Source organism: Chiloscyllium plagiosum, chromosome 35, assembly GCF_004010195.1.
Source record: "Chiloscyllium plagiosum isolate BGI_BamShark_2017 chromosome 35, ASM401019v2, whole genome shotgun sequence".
Taxonomy (NCBI): Eukaryota; Metazoa; Chordata; class Chondrichthyes; order Orectolobiformes; family Hemiscylliidae; genus Chiloscyllium; species Chiloscyllium plagiosum.
In genome coordinates this window covers 15,787,559-15,799,618 of record NC_057744.1, presented here as the reverse complement: position 1 = coordinate 15,799,618, position 12,060 = coordinate 15,787,559, and the positions used below count along the sequence as shown (strand labels likewise).

General features: G+C 37.9%; 1 protein-coding gene across 1 annotated transcript in view; it reads right to left on the bottom strand.

The window, feature by feature from the left end:
• Positions 1-1,221: 1,221 nt before the first annotated feature.
• The window catches only part of LOC122540669 (A disintegrin and metalloproteinase with thrombospondin motifs 8-like), a 41,058-nt gene continuing 30,219 nt past the window's right edge, over positions 1,222-12,060 (bottom strand). The window contains exon 9 of the mRNA XM_043676711.1: positions 1,222-1,506. Within this exon, the coding sequence (XP_043532646.1) occupies positions 1,367-1,506 (140 nt within the window). The 3' untranslated portion in view covers positions 1,222-1,366. The remainder of the gene's footprint in view (positions 1,507-12,060) is intronic.

Here is a 12,060-nt window from a genome sequence, read left to right as displayed (position 1 = left end):
TTATTTAATTACATTATAACTAAGTTAATAAAGCCTCATTTAACATTGCGTATGCTGGATATACATGTCATGATACATTTTCTAACTCCTTCAAACCTTTGAATTATTTTGTTCATTTATTTATAATTATGATATTCATTCCATATTTTCATTCTCCTAACTATAGAGTACAGACTTCCCTGAAGAAAAAGACTGGTGTGCATGTTTCAAACATTCTGCCAATAGAGCTCTGTAACCAGCTGCTGGGAGCTGTGAAAATACTGTACGGATTGACTCACTCTTAAATGTCTTTGATTTTATATGACAGATGTCTTCCATTGAGGATTGTCAAAGTATTGTCGAGTTTCCAAAAGATTAATTAGATCTGAAATGGTTGCATCAGATGTACTTCCGGAATGTCTAAATTTAAATATAAGGTTATGGTTATTGATAGACTGAGACCAGATTAGACTGTTCTATTTTAGGACTATTGTGTTTAACTGCACACTAATTGCAGGGCAAAGTCTGACAGCAAAGTGTAAGTGAATGCTGCAATGGATGAAGCGAGAACTTCAGGTTTTTGTAAGTGTGTGAGAATAATGCACATCTAAGGTTGTTAGAGCCTTCAGGGAAAGTTTCTAGAGTTTAAGACAAGGATGGACAAAGGATGCAATTGTCCTTTGCTCAGAATGGGCAAAAATTCAATAGAGCAATTGTGCCTTCTGTATAAACAAATGAAAAGAAGCCTGAACCCATTTGGATTTAGGTTTCATTTGACTCTAGACTGTGAGCTTCTACAGCTTCTTCTTTTCCAATGTAATTTCTCTTCCCCTCATGCAAAATTTTGTTGCCTCTTTTCTGCCCAATAGTGCCTGACACAAAAGTGCTCTTATAAGTACCATTTATCCATTTACAGCATTATAATCAGCTGACGAAGGGTAGAATGACTCTTCCCTTTTCCCTCTTTTTGTTTGATTGCAACAGGACTTTTTATTTTTGAAAAAGGTATGTTAATTAATTTAGTGACGACCTTTTTAAACACTGCAATTAAAGAGAGGCAATTGGACAGGTTTTCCTGCATTTAACAAATAGAGATAAGCTTTTTTTTAGATTTAAAGCAATCTGTTTAAGATAATAGAAATAACCTTCTGAAGTATACACACACACACAAATAAATTACAAATTGCAAAATTATATGTTGGTCAAAATTAGAGTCCCAAAACATTAAAAATAAATTCAATATGTAGTTTGATTACTGGTTTAAGGCTGTCTTATGAATTTCCCATTTAGAGATATAGTTGATGGATATGGTTGTTCCTCTGGAGGAGGTATGATTAAATTAATTCTATTAATTCTCTCCAACAGAAATGACCTTGGATGGTCACTGTCAGTGAAAAAGCTTAGAAACTGTTAGGTTGGAGAGGGGAAAAGAGGTTGGTCTCCACTTTTGTCTTCCTTTTCTCTGTTTCAGTTGCTTGAATTCAATTCTTGCAGTGAAAACAAGTTGGCTCTCAGATGACCTCTCTCCTAAAAAGATCGAAATAAGATCATTGCAACTATATTCCAAAGGTAACACAATTAGAACACGCTTGAAAAGCTGTCTTAACTATCATCCCATTGTTGAAGTGATTGAACTTAATGGTTCATCTTTAACAATTGAATTCCTTAGTTGATTGCCCTAATGCCTTACAAATGAGACTGAACTAGATTCTCAGCAACTCACCTCCCCACCCTCTGACCTTTATATCTAGAACGAAAAGGGCAGCAAATACATTACTTGCAAGCTTACATCAGGTCATTATCCTTAATAGAAGCTTTATGCACTGGGCCAAATTCATGGAACTCAATTTCTAATAGAACTGTGGGTATCGCTATGCCCAAGGACTGCAGAAGGTTTACCACCACGTTTTCCAGGGTAATTGGTCATTGACAATAAATGCTGGTGTATCCAGCAATACTTTTATCCCATTAATGGATGATAAACATGTGTGGGCCTAACTTTATAGAAATGCTTTCTCCCTTCCAATGGATTAGAGTGTGGAATGCATAGAAATGCAATTTAGGGTAGGCATCCTTGATTCCAAGTTTGTACCTTTAGTCTCCATTTTTAAAAAAAAGTCTGTGTTTTTAGAAGTTCAATTCAAGCTTCCAGCTGGTGAATTAAATATCATTATTTGACAACAAGCTCATTTTTGTGACAACAAGCTGACTTAAAAATTGCATCAAGTTGGCATTAGACATCCATGGAGCTCTCATGGTCTGTCTCTGTTCTGGTTGAGTGGTCTCATTCAAAAATTGCCCTCATGCTCTCTACTTTTGATTCATTGTAGCTAAGCGATTTCAAGGTTATACTTTGGGTGTTCATTGAAGTTCATTGGGTGCTGCTCTCACCTCATGAAATAGCTGTGGACTCAATACTCATTCTCGTGACTTGAGTACACAATCTTGGTTGACAAGGTCATGCAGCATTGAGAGAGTGCCAAACTGTCGGATGTACTATCTCTCAAATGCTGGGTCTGCCCTCTCAGGTGGATATAAAGAATGACTTTTAACCTGATAAAAATTAAAAGCTCTTGAGTAAGTTAAACTCAAGGGATCTTATAACTCAGTTTGGAAGACAATAAATGAAATTTTCCTCAATGTTTGTGCCAACACTTATCACTCAAAATAATATCATTGAAAACAGATTTTCTGGGATTATGTTGATGACAAATAGTGTTGGATGATGGTTATTTATATGGCAGTTTTTGATAACTTATAATATGCTAGCATTGCTGACAAGGCTAGCAGTTATGTCCATTCCTAATTGCCCTTAAGTGGGTGATAGTAAGACTCCTTAGCCATCTTAGTGACTTGCTAGGCCATTTCAGAAGGCAATTAAGATGCAACTACGTGTGGCAATGGAGTCACATATAAGCCAGACCCAGTAATGATAGCAGATTTCCTTCCTTAGAGGAGATTTGATCCACATGGGTTTTACAACAATCCTGCAGTTTATAATCACTGTTAATGAGACTAGCATTATATTCCAGATATATTAACTAACTCAGCTGCCATGGTGGAATTTGAACTCATGTTTCCAAAATGTTAGTCTGGGCCTTTAACACTAACATTATCATACCATATCTCCACCATGTAATCATAATGAGAGCACCCAATTCTATTTAAAGAACTGTTGAACCAATCCATATTATGCATGCTTGGCTAAGAGCCCACACTCTTAAAAGGATTAGTTCAGCAGGAGTTCTGTTTCAACAACTGAGGAGGACTGATTGATAGGCATCTTTTACTGGCTATAATAGGTTAGTCTTCCTGTGGCTTTTTATCAATTTTTTAATTCAAGATTAAGAAGTGTATGGTGTTTAATTTTTGGTCCTTGATATGTTAAGAGCTTAACACTTTGAAAGGGCTACAGGAACAGCAATTCTTATTCAAAATATGATTTGTGAAAGGGAGTTTTATCCAAGTCGTTCCACAGAAGCCAATGATACTACTTAGCACATTGTTTCTGTATAAAGTATATACTGGGGGGACCATGAGTTGGTACAGGGGTTATAAGGGATGGGGGATGGATGGGAAAGCATGAGTTAGCACTGAGTTGGAATGTACTGGGCATGGGAGAAGGCATGGTGAAGACTTTTTAAATTTACTTTTCAAAAGTTCCTGAATGCAGACTATTGTTTACAAGACCTCTGAGGGGCTGTTGCTATGGTTCATTTAGAAGCTGGCCTGACTCTACACAAATTGTGAGGGTTTGAGAGGGAGGAGATAAGAGATGTCTATCCCCTTATTGGAGCTAACCAGTTCAGGACTGCAAACTGTGAAATCACTATCCACATGCTTATCCCAAGTCAGTGAAAGATGGGATGTTAAGAATGGGGCAGTAATCCTGGAATTAGGTCCTGACCACCATTTGTAAATGATGCTTGGGTCTTTCTCTCTCCAAAAAAATTGGAAACAAATGACAAAATCTTACAGGAGCCTGAACAACATGGGTTGTGGTGAGATATGAGCCAGTGTCAAATGAGAATTCTGGCAAGATTTATCTCAACATCGTGAGTAACATTCTGCAGTCTTTTTGTATCTACCGAGCAGCAAGATGAGTTTCTTGTGAGGTAGAGCTGGGTTGCCAATTAAGGGGGAATTATAGTTTGTTAATTGTCTTATTAATGCCACAATTTGCCTCATTAATAATCAATTATATTTCTCAGCAAGTATGCCTAAGGAACTGGATCGCAAGTATTCTTGACTTGAAAGTCAGAGTGGGCACCTGGTAACTTCAGATGAACCCTTACTCCAAATGGCTTCCATGTTGGGCACAGGGGCAACAACTCTCAGGGTACACTCCATGGGCACCAACCACACTCACCCCAAGTCCATAGACACTGGCAAATGACATACGCCAGCCTCTTAAAAACCCTCATGGCTTTCTACAATCCACTTGCACATCAATTTTGCACTTAAAAGTAGTTCGTTGGGCTGTACCAGGAACTAGCATTATCATACTGCTCCAAGGACACTGTGTGCTCAGAGGTATGCACCCAACTCATGGACTGGACCAAACTTCAACTCTGGGCTGTTTGCTTGATCTCTTAGTGATCACACACTTTGAGCCTACCTTATTTCATTTAAAATGACTTAATTCCAGGATTTCTGCCCCATTCTTCAGAAGTCTAAGAACACCAGGTTATAGTCCAACAGGTTTATTTAAAATCACAAACTTTTGGACCTTTGATTAGTGAAGCTTTTGACTAGTAATCCTTTGATTAATGAAGTCAAAAGCTTGAGACTATAACCTGTTGGACTGTAATCTGGTGTCATGTGACTTCTGACTTTTTCCACTGCCATCCAATACTGGCATCTCCACATCATATGCTCCATTCTTCACATCTCATCTTTCACTGGCACAAGTTAAGGGTGTGGATAGTGAGCCCACACTTCTGGCTTGGTTAGCTCCAGTAGGCTTGCATCATCCCTACTCTGCATTGCCTTCCCTTCCATTTTTGCACTTTCTCCCCCTGCCTCAGTCAGAGGCACTGGCTCATTGTACTACTGCATTGTCTTATCATTTATTGCAGACACAAAGCCAGGAAACTTGAACAGGTTATCCTTTGTCAAGCTGGAGAAGGTGGCCTCTACTTAGGGAGTCCCAGCACAGTAAGTTAAGAATGGCCTCTGAGACCAGTCCAAGGGCTTGCATGTGGTCAGTTGGCCACTTGACTGGTCAGAGCCTGGATATTCTCCACATAAGTTGGGTAGTTGACCATTCATTTTGATCCTTTCGGCTGTACTGGTGGTTGTTTTCCTTCTGGAATGAGAGAGAAGGAGGGGCTACGTAAACTGATAGCACAGTGGGCATGGAGCATTAGCGCTGTCAAGGATTGGAGTTGGTGTCAGTGAGTGAGGGAAGTTGATGCAGATGATAGTGGACATGGTGGAGCATGAGCCTTAGCAGAAAGAGGGTTAATGTGAGTATCAGAGAGAAGATGGTGGTGGAATGGAGAAGATCAATACCTTGCTTCTCACAATGCTATGTATTCCTCTAATTGGCTGAGGCTTGACTGTGGCTACCTCAGACCGAGCTGGAACAGTCGGTATTGGAGTTTCTCTGCTAGTCCAAGGGGAAGAGAATATCCTGTACGTACACTACACCTCAAGGTCCTTGCCAGCAAAAGGGGCCTCTAAATTTCCCTTGTCTGCAATGTCTTGGGCAAATGTCAGGAACAGTAAAGGGCAACTATGAACTGACAAGGCTTGTCCACAGGTGAACAATGGCCAATTGCAGATAATTAAAGTTAAGGATAATTATATGGTACATTAGAATTATAAGTTGTGATGAACCAGAATATGCCCCACACTATAGATACCTGGGTATGATTGAATGCCACTCAGACATTGTTTCATAGAACTGTTACCTTCTTAATATATTTGGGTATGAATAGTTTCCTCTAAATTTTTCTTCTTCCCCAGAATGAGTTGGCTCACTGTGCGGTTTGATTCCCAGCTGCTAGTCATTTTTTGTTAACTCACCTAATGGGCACTATTTATATATGAATGTCAAGAGCGAGGCTTTGTAGGCTATTTACTGTGGGGTTCAGTACCACAAGAACTGCGTCCACATTATGAGCGTACTTTAGCACTGTTCAACGATATCTTCTAAACCAGTGTGGTCTAAGCGGTGTGGTCTAATCCCTCCTGAATACTCCTGCTGATGTAAAATAACTCCAGCACTGACTGGGCACGGTAGTCAATTAAAGATACAACAGCATTTTTTTTTAAGTCAAACTAGCCTGAATTAAAGTCTCCAAATGGTCCTTGTATTAGATTTTATAATGCACCCAGTAAACCAACTCCATAGTGCCTTTAATATACTTAAATGTCCCAAGGCACTTTGTAGGAGTGCCATCAAACCAAGTTAGACACCAAGCCAGAAAAGGAGATATTAGGCAAGATAACCAAGTATTAGCTAAAAAGCAATTTGAGAAAGAAAGAAAGTTAGGGTAGCAGGGAGGTGGGGTCAGAATTCTAGAACTTGGAGCTTCAGCAACTGAGGACCTGATTGCCATGGGTGGAGTGATTAAAACTGGGGAAGGGCAACATGGCAAAACTGGAGGAGTATAGATGCCTTGGGGACTTGCAAGGCTGGTGGTGGTTATAAAAATGTGGACGGTCAACATATGAAATGTTCAGAGCAAGAATGAGAATGGTAAAATCAAGGTGGTGCCTAGTTGAGATCCAGTTTAAGCCAAAGATCACAGACGTGATGTGTGAAAGGAACTAGTGCAAGTTGGCAGAATTTTAGATGATTTTAGATTCATGGCAGGTGGAGGATCGATGTGCTTTATATAATAGGAGCTGAAGTAGACCACTCCTCTCTTCAAGGCTGCTTTTCCATTCAACAACATCATGGCTGATCTGTCTCTGTTTTAAATTCTACTTCAAATTTAGACCTGCTGACAACTGATTCACCTCAATAACAAACAATTATTCACTTCTATCTGCAAAATATTCAATGAGCCCACCCTCCATTGCCTTTTGAAGCAGCGTGTTTCAAAGTCATACAACCCTCTGACACAATTAAATTATTTTCACCACTACCCTGAAAGGGAGATGTTTAATTTTAAATCAGTGTCTCTTGGCTCTGAACTGACTCAAGGAGAGGAAACATCCTTTCTGTGTCAACCTTGTCAGTGGCATTCATGGTCTTTATACACTTCAATCAAGTTACCCCTCTCTCTCCTGAACTCGATTCAAACTAGTCCATCCTGTCAAATATATCCTTATGAGACACAATTTTCATTCCAAGTATCAATCTCATAAACCTGCTCTGAACTGCTTCTAATGCATTTACATCCTTTCTTAAATAAAGAGATCAAAATTGCACACAGTATTCAAAATGTAGTCTCACCTTGTGTAACAGAAGCATAAATCCTTATTTTTATGTACAATTTCTCCTGTAGTGGAGAATTACATTCCATTAGCCTTCTTGATTATGTGCTTTACCTGCATACTAGCATTTTTGACTTATACACCAGAACATTTAATCCCTCTAAACCTGAGAATTGTGTAGTAATTCTCTGTTTAGAAATACTCTTCTTTGTTATTCTCCCTGCCAAAATGAATAAGCTTACATTTTCTCATTTGTATTCTATTAGTTAGATTTTTGTACACTCACTCAACTATTCCATATTCATTTGCCACAACTTGTCAACCTATGTTTTAGCGACCTTACCTTCACTGTTTGCATTTAATACATTCATGCAAATTGTAAAATGATGAGACCCTAGTACAGACCCCTGTGGGACTAAACATGATCCATTTTTGATGAAACCATACTGTCTCTTCCTGACTCTCTTGAGTCTGAATGTGTAGCTATAATCTCTACAATAATGATTGATTCTAATGTATTCCCCATGACAGATGTCAAGCAAAATGGTGTATAGTTTACTTCTTCTAATTCCCTCCCTTCTTAATTAGAGGGACTGTATTTGCCACCATCCAATCTGATGCAACCTTTCCTGAATCTAAGGAATTTTGGAAAAGTAACATTAGTTTACCTACACAAGCAATTCAATTTAAGATGAAGTTTATAAGATCAAGACACATGTCAACTCACAGCTCGAAAAGTTTGCTTAGTACCACTTACCTCCTGATTGTAAGTTTCCTAAATTCATCTCTCTTTTCCTAGTCCCTGAGGTATAGCTATTACTGGATTGTATTTTGTACTCTCTTTAGTGACATCAAACAAAATATTAACGTCACATTCTCACTCTCTGGAAGACCAACACTCACTTTACTTCACTTTTTAATTTTAACTACCAAAAGAAACTTTTGATATTCATTTCTATGTTGCTAGCTATCTTCCTTTCATGCTCCAAGTTTTTTGTCTTGATTAACCTTTTACTCATTCTTTGACTTTCTTTTATTATCTGGCCAATCATCTGATCTGCCAGTCATCTTTGCATATTTAGATTAGATTCCTTACAGTGCGGAAACAGGCCCTTCGGCCCAACAAGCCCACACCGACCTTCCAAAGAGCAACCCACCCAGACCCATTCCCCTACATTTACCCTTGACTGATGCACCTAACACTATGGGCAATTTAGCATGGCCAATTCACCTGACCTGCACATCTTTGGATTAGTTATATGCATTTCCTTAATTTGATACTTTCCCTAATTTCTTCAGTCAGAAAGTGAGTTCTTTTTTTTGGTTTTATTTTTCTTAATCTACTGACTGAGTATTTTGAAACATCCCCTTAAATATTTGCCATTATGTCACTATTGATCTATCACCTACTCTTTTCCATTTCAACCAGTTCAGCTTTCATGCCCACAGTTACCTTATTTAATTTTAAAATGTCAGTCTTACACCCAATCTTCTCCCTTTCAAACTGGATGTAAAATTTAATCATATTGATTGATGCTATCTAGGGGTGCTTTAATTCTGAGGTTCTGTCACATGAAACAATCTGTAGTTGAATACAATTGCTCTCAGTTCCAAAATGTACTGCTCTAAGAAACTAAAGCACTGAATGACCTCCTCAGCCCAGCTGCTACTGCCAATCTGATTTTTCCAAAATTATGTAAATTAACTCTTGTCATTCCTGTATCCTAGACATGTATATCTCTTGTTGTATACTTCATCCCACATTATGGTTTCAAATTAGGAATGCCAGTGGACCACTTCCACTAGTGATCTTTTTCCACCTATTATCATTCTCCATCCAAATCAATTCTACATTCTGACCTCCTCAGCCAAGTTCATCTCTATCAATTGCAGAAATGCTATCTTTGATTAAATGCTCCTTCCATTTTTATCTAATTGTTTACTTTTCTTGAGTGTGGCATATTCCTGAATACACAGGACCACGAGAGGCAATCCCAGAGCCCATGACTCAGTAATCACTACTGGGTCATATTAGTTATTTTAATGCCCAGTAGAGGTAGAGCGCTATATCTGCAAGATAGATGGCAGAAATTCACAAAAGATCATCAGACAGCACCTTCCAAATCCACAACCAATTCCATCTCGGAGGACAAGGGCAGCAGATTCATGAGAACACCACCTTCAAGTTCCCCTCCAAGCCACTCACCATCCTGACTTGGAAATAAATTGCTGTTTCTTCATTGTTGCTGGTTCAAAATCTGGGAATGTCTTCCCTAAGGGCATTGTGGATCAGTCTGCAGCATGTGGACTGCAATGATTCAATAAGGCAAGCTCACCACCACTTTCTCAAGGGCAACTAGGGATGGGCAATAAATGGGCAACACTCACATCACATGAATGAATAAAAAAGTGTACAATTAATTTGTTTACTTTGTTATGAATGCTACATATATTAAGATACAGAGCAGTTAATTGTTTTTGTGGTATATTTATAATATTTAGCCTTGGTTGTTGGTGTATTGCTAGGTTTTTTTTTCTTTCTGCCTTCTTGCTGTTCTCATTATCCAAATCACTATCTTCCCCTCAAACCCTGTCTCTACTCTTTGATATGCCACATCTTTCTACATTTGATAGAAATTCATTTGAATAGTTAGATCTAAAGGTAATAAAGGCACAGTCAAAAGCTTCAGTAGCAGATGAGCAGAGGTAGGGGCTGGGCAAACTAATGTTGCAGAGGTAAAATTGGCAATCTGAATGAGGACGTGGCTATGAACCAGTAATCTCACCTTGGTGTCAAATACTTCATCAATATTGCAAACAGTGTGGTTTAATCTTGGAAAATGCAGAGGAGAGGGATGGTGTTTGTGGTTGGAATTGAAGATGATATTTATTTGGAGTAAATTTATGTTCATCCGGTAAATACCTGACAAACTGTCGGACAATTATGTCATACGATTGCTACATGAACAGTCTTTTGTTCCTGAGCACTACTCATTTTGAATCTACAGTGGGATAGATACTATAATTTCTCATTTCTTTTATTGCACATATAAACCATTGCATACAGACCTGGCAGGGATTCACTGGGGAATTATGAAGTCTCAGATTTTTAGATAGTCTTGTTGACTTTGATCTGTTTCCAACTATCCCATCTGTCCTAATTTGTTAACAACCCAAATTTTGGAGCTTTGTTTGTCTATCTCAGTTATGTACAATTTTGAAATTTTCATAACTTTTCTCATGTTCATTGTGAAAGGACTTTTCCCACAAATCTGCAATGAATTGAAATATGCTTGTGCGTGGGTTGACTAGACTTGATTTAACCATGATCTCCTCAATGTAATGTCAAAAAGAAGGGACTAACTGGAATCCATATTATATCTCTTGACTCTTGGAAAAGTTGGAAATTACTGCTGAACATTAATGTTTACAAATTAAAAGCTACTCAGTCAAATTTAATTCGAAGTCAAATATTACACTGGACAAGTAACTCACAGGAAGATTCTTAACTAAAACGTGTTAGTTATTGACTCCAATGTTTAAAATACCACTTTTATTATGTATTCCTTGCAGTTTGATGTGCCACATAATGTTTGGGTGAGATAATTCAACAATGTTTGATTCTAATCCAATTTTCCATTTCAGACGTGGAGTGTGAAACTTTTACTCAAACTAAAGTTAAACAACAGTATTATGTGATGAGTTTCATGATATGTGCTATTTTCTCAATGCAAAATAATTCCTGCAAGTCTGCAGTTCTCAGAACTTGTTATCTGACATAGACATTACATTATTTGTGCAAACTGGTTCTCTTAGTCATTCAATGATCCATTAGTTTAAATCCATGTCTTCTGTACTCCATCATTCAGTCCTCATGAAAACTTCATTTTTGAACAGACATGTAGATATGAAAATCTCTGCAGAGTAGACATTGCTATACAATTGTGCCTGGCCAGCTTGGAATATTGGTTATTCATAGAACCTTGAGGTAAAATTCAAGCCAGCATGGATTGTGCATAAACAATAAAAGGTGTTGGCTTGGAAATCAAATATATTTTACTTATTTCAAACCTTTTTCTTCTGCTTGCTGCATAATTATGTGTAAAGCATGAAGCGTTTTTTATATCAGTCATGGGAAGAATTTGTATTTCAAACTGTGTTTAGGAGTTCTACTGATATGCATTCTGCACAGCAATCTAAGAACAGGCTTTGATACAATCACAAAAATTCAGCTTTCACTATTACTGAAATTCCCTTCGATGTATTTTTCCTTCTTGCTCAGAGAAATGACAACACACTTCTGTAATTAGTTGATAAAAGGTGATGGGCTGGGTCTTTTGTTGCTAGAAACAGCAATGTTTTCATTGGTATTGTTCTCAAATCTACTAATGCCTCAGTGAAAGCTGGAATAAAAGGTTAAGACTCAGACCGTACTACAATTCCACTGCATTTTTTTCTATTAAGAATGGTAACTCTAGCATTATGATGGTTTGTTAATGAATTTTACCATGTATATTAATATGTATGTTTACTTTGACTAATTAACATTTAAAATCCTCTGCTCACAAAACAAGATTTTGATTTAGTTTTGTGGAGATGAGAGATTTACAATCACATAGATAAAACCAATGATGTGAGTAATGCCCATCAATGGAGTTTTGGGGAGACAAAGAAAGTAAAATAGAAGGAATA